The sequence below is a fragment of the Engystomops pustulosus genome, chromosome 3 (genome assembly GCF_040894005.1).
Source record: "Engystomops pustulosus chromosome 3, aEngPut4.maternal, whole genome shotgun sequence".
NCBI classification, from domain to species: domain Eukaryota; kingdom Metazoa; phylum Chordata; class Amphibia; order Anura; family Leptodactylidae; genus Engystomops; species Engystomops pustulosus.
The window spans coordinates 62,717,005-62,735,790 of NC_092413.1; the positions used below are offsets into that span (position 1 = coordinate 62,717,005).

Consider the following 18,786-nt stretch of genomic DNA (forward strand, 5'->3'; position numbering starts at 1 on the left):
GATGTTGACCCTGCTGAAATCTGCAAAGCTGTTAGGATGCACATACTGGGCCAGATGTTTGGCAATGCAAGATATGGAGCTGGAAAGGCGATGATAGGCTCAATGCTTTTGTTATCACTTTGGATTAAATCTCACATGCTCATCAACTTGTCAGTGAACCTGCTAGTCTCCTCCCGTCTCCATAGAACACATGTTGAGAGGTAGTGCAAATAAACTGTATACTCAATCAGCGTGTTTGCGCAATCTTCTTCACTATTTTCTAATGTCTGTTGGTGTAAGGTTATACCTACTGATGTATATTATCACAACATGTGGGAGGTATATTTTTACCTACAACATAAAACTGTTTAAACTTAGTGAATAAATCTGAATGCTGGTCTTTGGTCATGTGGTGTCAGGACATTTGTCTAGGATTATTGACTGTTCAATCTTAACTAAAAATTAAGTTTTATTTAATAGTGCACCTTTAAACAGTGATATGGTAGATTTGTTAACAGGGTATATTTTTAAACTGGATACTGTATACTACTTCTAACAGATATTTCCTTCTTTAGCCTTTCTCTCTGTTCAAGATATGGTAAAATAACCACAAGATACATCTGTATTAATACTTTGTAACCCTGGAATGTTTTGTTCATTACAGTTATGTTCACTTTTGTGTTCATGTCTGACAACTTTAATGTTATCTTTCAATAAATTGAATACAAAAAAATGACCATGAGATGACAAGCTATGAAGTTTTTGCAATACCTGACAAAGCAACAAGCTTGTCATCTCATACCTCTCGACTTGTGATATCTTGAGCCAGGAGGAAAAGTAAAGAAGGGAATAGCAGAATTTTAAATCAAGGGTTTAACAAATGTATTCTGAGGTAATGTAAATTCCAGGTGGGATGATGGGCATGGAAGCAAAAACTTTATAATTTTGTACATTTTTGATACAATTCATAATGGCTTCAAAATGTCAGGAAAAAATCAAAATATATTCTACTTATACCATAGGCAAAATGTAAAGCTTGAAAAATCATAGTAGGTTATAAGCCATAAACTGCATCCTTGTCTTGTGGCCACTAAGGAACCTTTGGCTTTTTAACTGACTATTATGCTATCTGTAACTATAGCCTTTTACAAAACTCCTTTATTTTGTCTTAAGCTACGCTTACACCTTGTTTTTTGGACATGTCAGCGTGTACACCAAGGCATTACCCAGCATACATGCTGATTGTTTCCATAGACTGTCAGACAGAATCATCATTCTGATCAGTATTTATTGCATCCAACAGGAAACACGTGTTTGCGTGGGTTGCCTCCCACACTCAAAAAAAACATGCTGGTAGGTTGATTGGATTGTGAGCCCCATGGGGATAGGGACTGATTTGGCAAACTCTGTGCAGCGCTGCATAATCTGTGTGCACTATATCAATAAAGAATTATTATATTATTATCCTCAACCTCCACTGAACGTACATTATGGGTGCTCCCTTAATGTTGTCACTGTCCATATATGGAAAGTTATGTGGAAGACACCTTCAACATCAGCTATATGAATAGCAAACAACTGCCTGCTGCTGATGTTCTCTCATTCTACAGCTTTCTGGGGGTAGGAGCTGAATATCATCCAACTTCAACTGCTTACAATGGAGGGAAAAAACTATATGTAAAAATGGCTCACTTCGCTCTAATGTATTATTCATATGGCAAGTTATGTACTTTAACAACATTATCATAAAATTATGTAATGGACTATAGCTTAAGCTATAGGCAAAAACTACACTTTTAAGACCAATCAAAGCAAACATATAGCTGTATTATCAATGCTTTATTTATCATTATTTACTAGTTTCCTGAGCCATATTAAAAATCCCTATGATTATCTCTAAGAATGTATGGTTCTAGATGATAAACATTTTCCACTATGACATAAGTTGTTTATTATAATGCATTGTTGTAGTTCATAGGTTATGTGAACTCTGTGTACAAGTCAGTGCCAGTTCCTTAGATGGTCTGTATGACAGCTAGGATTTAATTGCAGAATAATATTGGGCAGTATCCTAAACATTCTGGTACAATAAACTTTCTTCGACTGGGTACACTAATGCTATGATGATTGTTTTGTCTTTGTAAAGAGTTTGCTATTTGGGACTAAATAAAGGGTATAATAAATACTAATGCAAAAAAGAAGAATTAAAACATATGACTGAAGCACACATACAATAACAAACAAAATACAAAAGCGTTTTGTGCAAAAATGCAAAATTTGCAAAAAGAATATGAAAAGCAAAAGCTACTGCATCAAGTCTGCACTCTTGTGGTCAAAAGTATGAGAAACGTTTTGAAAAAATGTTAGTAGGGATTAGTGAGGTTAACAGTAAAATAAAAAGAAGCGTCACCAAAATCTAAGGACCAAGCTATTCAGAAGAGTACAAAGAAAGCAGATGGCCACAAAATGGACAAACCATTTTGACACTGGTTCCAGAAACCTATGGAACCGAACCTTAAACTAAGGTCTAGAAATAAAGAGGATGATAAAAGTATGCTGCAACTAAAATGGCAGCAAGTCTGTTTAAAAGCATGTTGGAGAGCTAAGGTTGACTTAATCGGTCATGACGGACATTTTCTATCATCCTCTGTGTTCTAGAGATGAAGGTGGAAACCAGGAGAATAAGGTACCTGCTAGGTGGGTTGTTGACAGAGGGTCCAGGCTGTGAGACATTACATTTGCCCCGTGGCTGTTTGCAATGAACAGGGGGTAAAGAAAGAAGAATGTTCAGTCCAGGCAAAAAAAGACAAGCTACCGGTGAAAAGAAAATCAACAAAATGAAAAGTGCAGCAAAAGAAAATAAAATCACATGAGGTGACCAATACCCAGGAGAATAGAAAACTGGCTTTTCAATTTTGAAAGCTTCATTTCCACATGAATGTAATGTGATACGCACAAAAAAAGTAATCAAATGAAAATAATAGAGGCATTGAAAATGTCCTTGCATCAGTAAATGCAACTTATTGACAAGGTCACCGTATTAATTAGATATGCTTACTTTATAAAATTGATGTATAATTATAGATTACTTTACAAGAATTTCTTAAACAAATATATATTTATTTAAAATCTGAAAAGCCAGTTTTCTTTGACAATTTATTACTGGGACCTACAAGGATGAATGTAGAAAATCAATTAAGAAGATCATCTAGTTTATAAGGACAGATGTTATTTAACTAAAGTATAAATGAAACCCAAAGTCCCAAAACTACCAAAAACTGATTAAAATATAATTAAAAAGAATTACACAGGAAATTCGTCATCAAAAGACATCCAATTTATCTATATGTCATGCAGGAGTGAGGAGTGTCAGGGAACGGGGAGAGCTGAACATTGCTGCATGAAGTTGTCATAAATGTGGGGTGTGTTCACTGGCCTTCCTAGTGGGTTCTGTAGTTAAAGGTTTGCCTGCTGTAATCCATGAAATATTATTTATATTCCTAAATAGACACTGTGGTTGTATTACCGTTTTTTCCTTACTCGGAGTGCTTCTACCCGACACAGGACTGAGGGATCCTGAAGTGTCTAACTCATCTGCGGAAGACCATGAGGACAACTCCTAGTTGTAAAATGAAGAACCATTAGTATCTAATAAAAACAATCCATGAGATATTTTTTATATATTATATACTGTACTGCATATAATATTGTGCTATGAAAATTTGTATTTTCTAATAAAAAAACATACTGGGTAGGTGAAAAAACCCTTTAAAGAACATCTGTTTGTTCTTCTTTGCCTAGAGTAATCATAGCACCAGCTAACATTGCCAAAATATTCTGCTTTACCACTACATTACTTATAACTTATCTTATTGTATTGTACTTTCTTTATTTGGATCTTTCAGAATAAAACTTAACAACTTACCAGCTGACCGCTGGAAATGTCCAAAATTTTCTCAATTTGTTTGATGTGCTGTGTCACTTTCTTTAAGAGCACTTTGAGTCTGTTCCCAATGACATGCACTTTCTCTTTGGCTTCAAGACAATCCTTTCCCTCTGCATTGACAAGTAACTGGCAGGCCATGTCTTGTAGAGATGCCACCTTTAGCTGAGATTCAAGCAGCTCACGCTTGATTTGCTGTTACATAGAGACAAGGTCAGCAGTGTACTCAGATTTCCACACTTTTTATTCCAGCAATATCTGCACAAATGATTGCTCTTTAACCATATCACGTCCAAGGATAACACCTTGTTTTTAAATATTTGCTAAGCATTTGACAAGCAGCACGTCTAGAGGTTTGTACCAGAATCTTAGCTTTAAAATATATTAACAGATGAAAGGAAGGGATTCAAAAGCTTTTCACCATATTATCATATTCCCCACTTATCAGGGAGAATATAAGTTCTCTTACCGACATCCTTAATAGGGCATTTTTATTTCAACTAAAGGAGAAAAAATTCATGAATTTACACATTTCAGCACCCCAGACCTTATAAAGACATCTGGCTTAATTTTTTTACCACACCTGAATTATAGAGAATTTTGGTCTACTTCGTTGCAGTGCCTGAATATTTGGACAGATAGACAGAAAATATGTATGGCACATATTGAAATTCTACATAAATGGCACATATAAAAAGCATATTTTTTTATACAGGTATTGTATATTAGATTCAGCTTCTCTATTAAAACACAACTATTAATTTTCCTGAATCTTTTTAATAAAACATCATGTTCTGGTGCAAAATTAAATAAGAGTGTAAACTGTTGGGTGACATTTTTACAAAATGTCAGGTGTCTTTAAGGACGACATTTTCCTTCCTTTCCACTAAATTTGACTCTTTGCAAACTTGGCATGTCATTGTTTCACAGTAATTCCAACCTTTCCTGAGCAATCCGTATGAATACTTTTGGCCGTATATGGTTTACCGTTTGGCCGTCTACTGGAGGTTTCCACTCAAGGCTAGGACCACACCTTCTGATAGAAAAGGTACTAATTGGTATAAAAGTCTAACATGCTATAACGACTTTGTCTTTTTACTGAGACGCTCCCATTAATATATTTTAGGATGCATGTACTGTCTTTTGTAAATATGTACATGATATTTGTAATAAAGTAGTAAAGTATTTTGTAATCTTAGGTGTCCAAAGGCTTAAGGTATGGAAAAAATGCCTTTGTCGACACTCTGAATCAGCAGTTTATAATAAGTTTGATTCACATTGCCTGGCTCCCTGCCAGCAGCATTTGGTAAGTACTGGGGGAGGGGCAGCTGCAGCGTGTGTCTCTTCATGCATTCTTCCTCTACTCCACACTATCCCTCTTCCTCCCGTGCCTGCTCAATGCACTTGAAAGTGAGTGGGGAGGGGTGAGGGAGCTAAATAAGTGTGAAGGAGAGGAGACTGACACAGGCTCACACAGAATGCAGCTGCCCCCCTCCCCAGGTAATGTGAATCAAACAACTGTATAAACTGCTGAAATGGTTCAGAATGCTGACACAGACATTTTTTAAATCATCATAGAATAGGCTAAGCAATCTGTCACCAACTAAAAAAATTACATTCCTGGTGACTGGTTTGCTTTAAGGTTTATTTGTCAAAATATATCTTATTTTAACTGTATATTCATGAGCATGTCTAATCCACATTATTAAATCAGATCTCATTTTACCGTTAAAAGCTTGTGGTTGTCCTGGAGTGTATCAGCATCTAGACTGGGGTTTATAGGCACAATTTCATTTCTTCTGCGGTCAATATTTTCTAGCCAAAGTAGCAACCCATGGCTCATTTCATGGAAGTCCTACCATAAAACATATTCATTAAAAGGATTAAGTATATGTATTATGGTTAACATATAAAATAAAGCTCTGTATGCCAATGCTGAGAAGTCTATTAAATAAATAATGGAAAAATTAACAGTAATGAGCTAAAGAACATGTTTAAGCTCTGTTGGCATGCATAATACTGGTGCATTGTTCATCCCCAACCCACAGATCACAGATATACAAAGAGATTCTGGTCTCCCAGTATATATGGCACACAATTTTGCCGCTTGAAAAATTCTATGCCGCGCTCTGCCTAGTGTAGAAATGCAATATAACCTCTGTCATTAACTGTCAAGCTTGGCCAACTCCACACCCCTCCCACCAACTAGGCCTGAGGGGCATGGAGAGGCAGGTAAAATCCTTCATAAATACCCCCTAGAGTTATCAAAGGGGTTCTTCCAGTGACAACAAGTTAGAGGGATAGGGGATAACTTTCTGATTGGTGCAGGTGTCAGTGATGGGATTCCGTTAAGAGCAGTCTTTAGTATCCCTGTTGTACACCAGATAAATAGAGCAGCCAGTCTTGCATGCGCTGGCTGCTCTATTCATCTCTGTGGCCATGGCGGAGATAACCGAGCACCGTACACATCTCCATCAGTGCCATTGGCGGTGAATGGAGAAGCTGGCAGATGCGCAACTAAGACCCCCACAAATCAGCAAGTTAACACAGATATATAAAACTATTTTATTATTAAAGTTAAGAAGACTTTTGATGGTTATGCCTAACATTAGATTTTTTTTTTTACAAATGTAAGGAATCCAAACAGGAACGCAATAAGACAATTTTAGATATGTGATAATGTGGGTCTTATATTTAGGAATTTGTTTCATAATGCCAGACTTTAATACAACATATAATTTTCACATTAATTAACCTTTACTACAGATTGGCTGTGATTAGTCAACTGTTTAGAGCAGAGACTGTACTATTGGAACTTTTGGCAATGAAAGTGAAACATAACTTATATTGCCATTCTGAATTCAATAGGAAACTAAACAACAAAGTGAAAATATTTTTATTTCCCATAAATCTCTATACTAATTGTTTTATGTTATGTTCTGCTTAGAGTCATTTATCAGAGAAAAGGCCAAAATTCTAATTCCTAATAGTTTCCATTCTACCTTATTTATTGTAAAGTCTCATAATTAGCCCAAAGAATAAAGTGTCAAAGCGAATAAGTGAGTTTAATAGCTGCACTAATCTTCAACTGAAATGAGCTGCAAGGACATCAACTTCAACCATAATTACTAGAAAATAAGTTTTATTATTTAATCTGATCTATATTCATATGGCCATCAGCTATCAATTTGTGTCGTATTATAAGACTCTACAGCATCTGCACAATACATATTTTTGTATAGGTTGACTGGAGAAGGCAAGACAGTAGGCATCTTGCACAACTCTGCAACTGTATGTCAATTTAAAATATTAATTAACATATTGTTTATGATAAATTTGTGATCAAAATTTGTTTTGTGACTTTCCAAAAAATGAACTTAATGGTCTCTGAATAACAGTAAGGTATATTATAGACCTGGCACTGCATTAAAGCATCCTGTAGTGAACAACGCCAATCCTCTAATGTGCTGCCCACACGGTCCCATCTGAGGTTCATTTGTCTCAGCCGTTCTTGAAGCTCCTTGCTTTCTGAAGTATCTGCCTGAGTGAACTCTGAGCTGCACAGGTTAATGGAAAGGACAATAGCTTTCCGACCATCCACAGCTTTCTGAAGTTCCTGAAAAAAGACAAGTAGAAAACAAAATGATGGCTGCTATTTATAAACAAAGGTTTAACAATGACCCTAAAAATATTGGCTAAGCTAAGGAGGAATAGCATTAAAAAAAGAAACAAACAAAAGGCAGACAAATCAGTCTGTTGGGGATATTTATGTATATATTTATATTATAATTGCAATTCTTGGAGCAATGCCAGGAGTTGCGATTATTTTCCCATTTACACCACTTCTTTGCCAAGTGGGTGTGGAGAGGTGTGAAGGGGAAGCACCCGGCAGCACCATCTATAACCTGCACCCAGAGCAGATATATTCCGATACATTAGGAGGATGAAGCCACTTGAATATACTGAAGAACAGGAGGGGCAGAGAGAATATCATACAAGGATGCACTATGCATTCGTGTATAATAAATTACCCCCTATGTCTGTACCAAATTGGTTGGACTTATGCTACAAATATCTGCTTTCCAGACAATGGGATAAATAAGTTGCCATGAGCCACAGGACCCAAATTTTGGAGGTGACTTGTTTAGTCTGATACCTGTTAAAACTTAGGCTAGATACACATTGGGAGCGAACAATAGACCAGGGTTGTCATAGATGTGTTAGGTCTTATAATGCCATGTTAAAGAAGAAAAAACAGGAATGGCATCCACTGCTAAACTTGTTTGAGCCACTAGAAATACATGAGGATGTGTGTTAGCAAAAACAAGTCCCAAAGTAATGTGTATGTGCATGTTTACTTTACTTTAAATTCATTACTAATATATGTTCATAATAACTATGAATAAAGTACTTATCGGACTTAACATATATATTCGTGTATAAGCCGAGTTTTTCAGCACAAAAAACATGCTGAAAAACCTCACCTCGGCTTATATATGTGTCAATTAAAAAAAACACTTACATACTCACCTTCCGGTGCCCCCGATGCTTGACGCGGCTCCACTATGTCAGCGCGGCTCCTCTTCTGTCTTCTCTGTGTTGGTCCGGTCCCCACAGCTCCTCTTCTGACTGCTGTAACCAGCGCATACTATGTCATCATCAGTGGCTGCATAGTGTGCGCCGGGGAGCTGCACCGAACATTGGCACCACCCAGAGGTGAGTATGCAAGTGTTTTTGTTTTTTTTAATTGCTGGGCAAACTGGGGGCTGGCTGACTAATAAAGGGGGCTGGCTACTAAAGGGGGCTGCCTGGCTATATACTACATGGGGTGGCTGTATACTAAATGGGGCTGGCTGGCTAAATACTGAAGGGGGCTGGCTGTATACTACTGGGGGCTGTCTGGCTATATCCTACAGGGGGCTGGCTGTATACTACTCGGGGCTGTCTGGCTATACCGTATACTGGTGGGCTGTGACCAATGCATTTCCCACCCTCGAATTATACTTGAGTCAATAGGTTTTCCCAGTTTTTGGTGGTAAAATTAGGGGCCTTGGCTTATACTCATTGACTTTAATTCAATGAAATATACTAGGTTTTATAAAACTTACTGTAACAGTAAATTAAACCAAAATAACATAATCATATAACCCTAAAATAGCTAGTAGCATTGTGGGAAGGATCAAAACAAATTTCATCCATGAGCTGAAAGATATACTTGCAATGAATGGTGACCTGCAAAGGATCCAATAAAGATCACGTTGCCGTGGTGGATTTCAGAGAAAATTTCCCTGATGATAATTCAACAACATTATTTTATGTGTCTTCAGGAGTAACAGCTTTTTGGGATTACTACACACTATCTAAAAATCCCTAAAGCAACATGTGAATGGTAGGAAAATAGAATATACACTTTTTGCTATAAGTAAAATATTACTTAACAATAGATACCTTCAACTTCTTAATCCTTTGCTCAATAGTTTGTATGTCAGTACTTGCACCCAGCCGTTGTAGCTGGGCAAGCTCCTCCTCTGTCTCTCCCAGCCAATCCCAAATATTATCAAGGTCAGACATAAATTGCTGCCATTGCTGAAGTTTTTGTTGCATTCTGTGCTCTTTATTAATGGCTTGTGCTTGGATTACTTCCCATCTCTCAATAACACCTAAAATGTTAGAAGTATTAAAACAAAAAAGAGTTATTTGTGTCGCCATAGAGATTAATATTTAACAGCATCTTTCAATAAATACATTTTAATGACATGTCAGTAAAATACCTCTGATTTTCAGAGGTAAAAATTTAGGCAAATCTCCTGGTCATGATCTTAAACTAAATATTTCATTAGAAGGACTGGGAGCAATGCCTAAGAAAAAATTAGACCTTTGCCAGAATTTTGAATGGCTGGTTGGCTCTTCATAAGTATGTACAGAGAGAAAGGTGGAGATAATCTTTCTTTAACCCCTTAACGCTGAAGCCACTTTTCACTTTCCTGACACGGCCCATTTTTTCAAATCTGCCCTGTGTCACTATAAGTGGTTATAACTTCGAAACGCTTTAACATATCCAAGTGATTTTGAAATTGTTTTCTCGTGACACATTGTACTTCATGTTAGTTACAAAATTTTGGTGTTATGTTTTGCATTTATTTATGAGAAAATCAGATATTTGGTGAAAATTTGGAAAAATTCTCAATTTTCGAAATTCAAAATGTTCTACTTTTTCCACACATGAGTCATAACACCAGAAAACATAATAACTAACATTCACCAAATGTCTACTTTATGCCTCCATGGTTTTTTATGCATACTATTATTTTTGTAGGATGTTATGGGGCTTTGAACGTTAGGTGCGATTTTTCACATTTTCATATTACTATTTCATATCAAATTTTTTTTTACTAAATTAATGTGTTTTTCATAAAATGTACAAATTCTTAGTGGATAAAATACCAAAACGCTCCACAAAATTTGATACCCAATCTCTCCCGTGTATAGTAATACCCCATATGTGGTGGTAACCTGCTGTATGGGCACACGCCAGGGCATGGGGGGGAGCTGCACCATTCAGAGCAGATTATGCATTGTCCCTTTTTATTGGCTATACAATCTTTATTTTTTTGGCAATTTGGACATATAAGGACTTTTTTTTTGCGACATGAGATGAACTTTACAAATACTTCATTTTAGTGGGTCTGTAGCTTTTTGATGAGATTTTATTAACTCTTTAATGTATGGAGGAAAAGAAAATTGTCAATTTTGGGTTCCTTTTTTTTGTATATTTCGGGGGTCGTACACCATACACTAAAAATACTATAATATTTTTATTCTCTAGATCACTACGATCACGGTGATACCTCATTTATATAGTTTTTTATATATTTTACAGGAAAAAAACAAATATAAAGAAAATCTCCTTTGTTTTTGCATCGCCATCTTTTCGGAGATATAACTTTAATATTTTTTTGTTGACAGTGCTAGTTTAGGGCTTATTTTTTACATGTTGAGTTGTCCTTTTCAGTGGTACCATTTTGGTGCACATAACTTTTTTTTTATCACTTTTTGGAACATTTTTGTGAAGGGATTTTATGAAAATTTACATTTTTGGTGAGTTTTTCGCGTTTTGTTATTACGGCGTTCACCATACGGGTCCAATAATGTTTCTGACTTATTGTACAGATTGTTACGGACGCGGCGATACCAAATATGTGGGGTATTTTGGAAACTTTCAGGTTTTTTCACTTTATTAGATGTGTATAGGAAATGTTTGTGTTTAGGGGGACTTTAACTTTATTTAATTAATTATTTTTATTCAAAAGTGTGTTATTAGTGTTTTTTTACCTTTTTTCTTTACTTTTACAGGTTAGCTTGAACAAGTGATCCATTGATCACTTGTTCAAGCTATTCTTCACCTAATACAGTGTAATACAGATGTATTACACTGTATTATGTGACACACTGAGCATGCTGCGCATGCTCAGTGTGTCACAGCCGGGGTCCTGCCAGAAGGCACGGACCCGGATCCTGGCAGGAGGATCGCGCAGCCCCGGACACCGGCAGTCCCGGGGCTGCGATCGGAGCAGCGGACCCCCCCGGTAAGCGCCGCGGGGGGGTCCGATTCCAGCGAAAATGCCCCTGACACGCCGCGGTCAGCGCGACCGCGGCGTGTTAGGGGTTAACACCCGCGATCGGAGAAATCTCCGATCGCGGGTGTTAGAGGCAGGTGTCGGCTATAATATATAGCCGACACCCGCAGCTTCTGGCGCCGGCTCCATTCAGGAGCCGGCGTCAGAAGCTTGACGTACTATTACTGCATTTTGCGGGAACGCACCTCCCGCCATGCAGTAATAGTACGTCAAATGTCGGGAAGGGGTTAAGCTGATGCATACAGCGATCTAGGCATTCAATATCCTTGCATCAGACTGTAGGCCAGACAGGATAACAACTTCCCCAAAGTGCTCACTTGGCCTGACGGATTTATATGATTCAATTTGGACCTTTGCTTTTGTACAAAACTTCTGGAAAGAGATACAGGATTCTCTGGACCATCCCTACAGAATCCCTCTCCCCCTACAACCTTTGGCTTATCTCTTTCATTCACCTGTTTCGGAAGCAGCAAACATGGATACCAGACCTACCCTCTCCACAGTAGCTCATATAATTCTGTTGGTAGCTGAACAAACTCTCCTTAATCACTGGTTGGTGTTTACTATACCAACGCTCTCTCAAATAATCTCTCAGGTCAAAATCTGGAGATCGATAGATTGGAAGCTATATGGAGGGGGGACAACAAGACCAAAGCCTTTGTCCGTAATTGGCGTAAGTTCTGCTAAATACATCTGATACGGAAATCCATTCCTTCATGCTCAAGTTCCGCTACACAGAATCTCATAGAGAACCTTAAGGGCACATTGGGTAGGCTAAAGATACCAAATTGATCCACACCTGAGCCCCTAATACACCTGTAATGCTCATTTAGACCAGTCCACCTGCCCAAACATAGCAGCATAATTTACATGCTGCAAAAGTTGTTCATAGGTTATTTCTATTATGACGCATGTTGCGTCTTCATTCACTTTAGGAGCAAAACTTGAAAATGTCATGTGGAAGGGGAAGTGGACATGGAGAGTACACACAGTAATATTTGAGTGCATTTGATTAACTACCATATTGACCAATAAACATCTTTATGCAAAAAAAAAAAAAAGAGATGCAACCTCGCTTTGCAGAGCTACCCAGAATGTCATTGACTAATTTCTCATGAAAATAATTAAATGCAATATCACAATATGGTAACAAAACCCTTTTTCAGGCTGCAACATCCAAAACTACCACCTGGTGGCTGAAAATGGAGACAAATTTACAAATTACTTTTTCACCAAAAAATATTGGGGCACGTTTACTTACAGGGTCACAGAAAGTGCATTGTCAGTCTATAATGCAGCGTGCAGCTATTCAATAACATTGTGTGCCTAAAATCTTGAATGTGTTGCTTCCCCGTTCAGGCCCGACTTTTTAAACACAGGGCTTACAGCACAATGTAAAAGTTAAATACTGCGCTCAGTCCGAATCAGAAATAAGAAATAAGTACGGCGTATTAAGGCACATAAGAGGGAGACGCTGCCCAGCACCCATATGTAACTACCCTGCTGTGATGTTCTATTTTTAAATTAACTTCAATAAATTCTGTATTTTTAGTATTATTGCTAAATTTTTCTTCTATTGGTATTGTTTGATCCATGAGCTTACTTTACAACTTTTGTGCCCTTTTTTTATACCAGCACCACGTATACTTATATTTATATATATTTTCTGATCCATCTGACTATATAGGTTTCGTGTATTTCTGTAAATTGTATAACATTTTCTACACTAATGAAAGTTTTATTTTTGATGCTCTACAAATGAGACTGTAACCATGATGAGGGAGAACAGAACAGTAGAATCGTTTGATTAAAAGTGTGATTGCAACTGTCCTGCTTTATGCTTACCTGCAGACTGTGTCTCAGTACTATTCAAATTAGTGAAACCAGACTGCTTCTCCTCTTCCTCTTTCAGATTGTCGCTTACCCGTCTCACAGTGTCTATGCTACCGCGACACTCTCCAAGAAGTTTCATCTGGTGTTCAAAAGGAAAGGAAATAAAATTAACTGTCATTATTGTTTTCCGTTATAAACCCTGGTAGAAGTTGTACATGTATGAAGTGTTACTGTATATATAATCCATTTCTCTAAAATTTTAATGTATGTGATAGAAATAAGGAAAAAAATATAACCAGAAATTTAAAGTTTGTAATTTTGTAGTATATAGCAAAAGCAACTAACCTCTATTAATACACATATTATTATTTACATTACTACATATTAACAATGTACTAAAATATAACAATCTTAATGTGTTGCACACTTGGCTCCTAGGAGCTAAGAACGGCTCAGGACCGGTCCACAAACAGTCCCACAATTAAAACAATCCTTTATAAATTCTTTATGAATCCAGCACGGTATATTGCTTGACGCATCGATCTTTTTCAATGAGTATTGCACGTCTCCACAGGTTTCTGACAAGAATAGGTCACCATTCAGACCAACTTCCGGGGCCCCGGAAGAAGCTGTGTAGGCGAAACCCAAGGTCAGGTGGACATGTGTGACTGGTGTCCTGCTTAGGTCTAGATATGCGCATTTTTACAAACGTTTTGTGAGTATATTTTTAATAAAATTTTAAACTACAAAGAATAGACTACACTACCCGTACGCATATTTCTTCTAGTGAAATTGTCTTAAAGAGAGATAGCAATGAAGGAGGATTAGGAAAAGCGATGGAGTTGGTCTGAATGGTGACCTATTCTTGTCAGAAACCTGTGGAGACGTGCAATACTCATTGAAAAAGATCGATGCGTCAAGCAATTGTGAGACACTGAAGGGGTTAACTGTGGATGGGCGGTATGTTTCCCCTAGGTTTTCCTATTATGCAAGGCCTTAGTGCTTAGGTTGTGTTGTCCAGCACCTTGGACACAGGTGGTGGGAGCAGCCTAATCAGTCTGCATAAAGTGGCTGAGCAGAGCTAAGAGTGTTGTCTCTCTCTGAAAGGAGGCTGGAGAGCACACAGCCCTGACCTCTGTGCCTGGAGCAGCGACTTATTTTATGTACTAGTGGTGAGTTAGAGAAACTCTGTTTAGTTAGCACCCTGACGGGTAGGATTTTGTTTGTTTAATGCCTGAATGTAAAGGCTGTTTTATTTTGCTGCTGCAATAAACGCAGGCGAGACCTGTTTTGGACTGTACCTTGGTGTCACTGTCTTGAACTGCATCCCAACACCCCGCTACCTCAGACTCTACTGGGCCAAATCTCCCACACAATATACCGTGCTGGATTCATAAAGAATGTACTAAAATGTTCTTCATTGAAAAGTGTATTTGCTTTTGCTGATGGAATTGCTTTAAAAATATTTATAAAAAATATTTTTTTATAATATAACGGAATGGCTATAGATGAAACCAAGAGAGGAAACAATGTTCCACTATTGGAACATTTTATACAAAACGCTATACATATTTTTTTCCATTTGTAACAAATGGGGAAGATTCAGCAAAGTTCACTGCATATTTTTTGGTATATTGACTATTTTTTCACGGGGCAAATCCCAGTTTATCGTACTAATGTTCTAATAAATGAGATGCACTGCATTTCAGACAGTATCCAGAATTCTGGTGAAGATAACTTGATAAATCTTCCACAGTATCTTTGATCTCTGTTGTACTTAGGTTTGTGCATTCAATAAGACAAGATTAATTTTGCAGACAGGCAGCTCAGACATTCGGTAACACTGGCATGGAATAATCACAGTGGTTTCCCAGAGTTAATACTTACATAACCTGTGTAACTTGAATCTAGCTCAGGCCCTGTGGGTGTTCTGCTGCGAATTACATTCTCTGTCTGCTGTAAATGAAACCGGCTGGTGCCCAGGGCTTCGTCCAGTTGATGGATCTGTGTTTCAAACAAACTAGATTCTCCTAAAGTGAAAGGAAAACAATTCAGTTAATTCAGATTTCTTAGTAAATGGTGAATGAGAGGTTTACTGTAATATAAAAAAAGTTTTGGAGTCTAGTATGCAGGGAAAACATTAGAAAATTATAGGCATGACCTGTAAATACTTCCTATTTATAAATAGATACATAGGCTAAATCAGGTCATGACATCACTCAGGAGAAAATCTCAGATCTCTGGATCACATGAAGGCCGGACCTACATCTAAAGATAACTGTATTCCTTTTTCTTAATCTGAAAAGGTGAAATTCCTCAATCTAAAAGATCACTTCAAAAGCAGGTAAGAACAGATTTATTATCTGACATACACTGGAGATCAAAATTACAGAACAATGTACTATCACTTGATTTGCTGAATAAGTCCGTGATGTTATAAAGATGCAATATTACATATTGCACAGACTTATATATCACAGACTTGGAACAACAAACTTCTCTTGCTATGCTGGTAGGGTTACCCCTTTGGCCTTTATGTGGACAACCTGCTGCTAGATGGATTCAGTCACTTTGGAAGGGCACATCAATTATGCAACATCAATGCAAACTGGAAAGTTCTGCTGCCAGTCAAATAGGGTTTGTCAGATAACTAAGGTAATTAGCACCAAGTGCCAGATTAACACCAATGACTTGTGTTCTTTTACAGTTATCTAATTTACATTTTTAGTCTGTGCTTTAAAATATATACAATTTTTTAATTTCAATGTAATGTTAATGAGGGGCATGGCCTATCATGATTAGGGGTAGAGCCATCATCAAGGAGTCGAAAAGCCTAATTTGCCTGTGCTGAGGGGTCAGTACATAAAGGAGAAAAGTGAAGGTGTCTGTGGAAGGACAGGACTGGATGTGCAGTCATTCATTGATTGTTGAGATAATCAGCACATTGCAGGTCATACTGACGCCCAATAACATGTAAAACACTGTCCCCCATCCCCTAGACATAACAAGCAGCTTATTTAGGACAAACTACCACCAGTATTCTGGTGGTAGGTGTCCTTTAAGGATCATAGAAGTTGTAGTATCCAGTGACAGCCATCTTAGAGATAACTCCGCCTACTTTAGAAATTTGGTGAATTATAAAAGCAAAATATTTAAACTATATTTAGTGATTAATGACATTGAGTTTTGTTGTATTTATTTATAGCAATATGGGTTTTGTATCATATGTCCATATTTCCAGAATACCCTCATGCTATTTTACTCATGCTAGGATATATTCACATAGGACTACACAGTGGGGCAGATTTATCAAGCTGTCTGAAAGTCAGAATATTTCTAGTTGCCCATGGCAACAAATCAAGGCTCAGCTTTCATTTGACCAGTGCTCATGAATATTTTACAGGGGAGCTGTGATTGGTTGCCATGGGCAACTAGAAATATTCTGACTTTCAGACAGCTTGATAAATCTGCCCCAATGACCTTGACATTTAGAAAATTGTGTGTTCTTTAATTTTGATCTCCAGTGTTTCAACATCAACTATATTACTATGATCTCTTTATTTATCAGTAACTCATTCCACTTATTAATATCATATCAGATAACTTGAATTTCATGTACAAAATATGTTTTAACTGAATTACCGTATATACTCAAGAATAAGCTAACCTGAATACAAGTTGAAGTACTTAATTTATCACAAAAAAACCTATAGACTCGAATATAAGGCTATGGTAGGAAATGCAATGGGCATAGCCCCCACCTAGTACATAGTTAGCCAGCCCCTCTGCCCCCCAGTAGAGTTATTCAGCCCCTTGGTCCCAGTATATAGCGTGCCAGTCCCAAGTGCATAGCCAGCACCTGCCCCAGTATATAGCCAGCCCCCAAACATAGCCTGTCAGCCCATGCCCCTCAGTATATAGCCAGCCCCCTGCCCCTCAGTATATAGCCAGCCCCCTGCCCCCCAGTATATAGCCAGCCCCCTGCCCCCCAGTATATAGCTAGTCAGCCTGCCCCAGTGTATAGCCAGCCAGCCCCAAGTATACAGCGAGCCCCCTGGCCCTGGTATATAGCCAGCCAGCACACACTCAGTATATAGATAGCCAGCCCACCCAGAGTATATAGTCAGCCATCCCTGACATGCAGAATGGCGAATGCACATGATGTCAGTATTAGATTACAGTGATTTTGTGGAAAGCTCTGATAAGAAGTCGGTACATTTGTGGGGTTATCCTGTATACTGGAATTAAGCCTACCAGTGAACTGTTTCAGGGATTTCTACATCTGTAAAAATAAATGACAAGTTAATTATATATGTTATGTATAAGTTTCCTGGGTTCGGTGTTGAGTAAATTTGCATCTCTACTCTCATGATTACTTATCGCTTCTTATATAGTATGATACAGAACACAGAAATCTGTTTTCTTCACAAACCACCAAGATTAAATTTATGCTATATGCTTTGAAAGTTATGTAGCCTGAAAAGAGTGATTTTTAAAGATAAAAAATATTTTTAAATATTTTCGCTACTACAATCAACATTATTTCCTAAATTTAAAGGGAACCTGTCATTACATTTTCACAAATACAGCTAGTGACAGGTTCCCATTGATCCCTATTAACAAACTGCCACCCTTTTTTAAACTAAAAGGGTGGCCCCTCCCATCGTCCCATGCCTCTTCTCATGTGACTAAGGTGATGTCACCTAAGGTCCTTTAACCCAGTTACAATTGCAAAGTCTACCCCATGTAAGTGTCTGATCACATGAAATAACAGCATGCCTCCATGGACTTCTACTTCTCCCCATGCCTGCATGGAGGCATGTTGTGATTTAATGTGATCACATACATACATGGGCTAGATGTGGCAAATATAACTGAGTTAAAGGACCTTAGATAACATTACCCTGGTCACATGATAGTAAGTGCCCAATGATGTAACAGAGCTCTCTCTCAATGTTCCAAACAGCAGCAAGTCCTAGCAGTGAGACCTGTCAATCATGAAGGAGGCGGAGCAATGCAACTAAAATTTAATATGCAGGACTCACTTAATGTCATTGGACTCACATGTCATTGGACTCACATCAGTGGGTTGCATATACATGATCTTTACATCAGATCCATTGGAGCCGAGGAAAGGAACAGTCAATTCTTTTTAATCATAACTTTCAATAAAGTATTTATTTTGGGTAGGTTAAGTTACATGTAAGCTCTTCTTATATGAGGACTATATATATAGTGCCATATTAAATACCCCAAAGAGTATACTGACATGATGGACATATCTCCAGATCACCCCACAACTGTGTCAGAGAGCTTTCTCAGAAATAGTTAGCATTAGAGAAACCACAAAATCAAAGTGGGGTATTTTAGTTAAACAATTCCTGTCCAAAGCCT

At 37.7% G+C, this 18,786-nt stretch overlaps 1 protein-coding gene across 17 annotated transcripts in view; it reads right to left on the reverse strand.

Moving 5' to 3' along the window:
- The window catches only part of SYNE1 (spectrin repeat containing nuclear envelope protein 1), a 476,843-nt gene that overhangs the window by 4,465 nt on the left and 453,592 nt on the right, over positions 1-18,786 (reverse strand). For 16 of the 17 annotated variants that reach the window (XM_072140948.1, XM_072140950.1, XM_072140965.1 and 13 more), the window contains 8 exons: positions 15,280-15,422; positions 13,405-13,531; positions 9,371-9,582; positions 7,338-7,538; positions 5,649-5,777; positions 3,905-4,117; positions 3,506-3,598; positions 2,670-2,728 (listed from right to left, as the gene is read on the reverse strand). In XM_072140948.1, coding sequence (XP_071997049.1) covers positions 2,670-2,728; positions 3,506-3,598; positions 3,905-4,117; positions 5,649-5,777; positions 7,338-7,538; positions 9,371-9,582; positions 13,405-13,531; positions 15,280-15,422 — 1,177 coding nt within the window. The remainder of the gene's footprint in view (positions 1-2,669; positions 2,729-3,505; positions 3,599-3,904; positions 4,118-5,648; positions 5,778-7,337; positions 7,539-9,370; positions 9,583-13,404; positions 13,532-15,279; positions 15,423-18,786) is intronic. The other variant, XM_072140958.1, reaches the window with a different exon arrangement.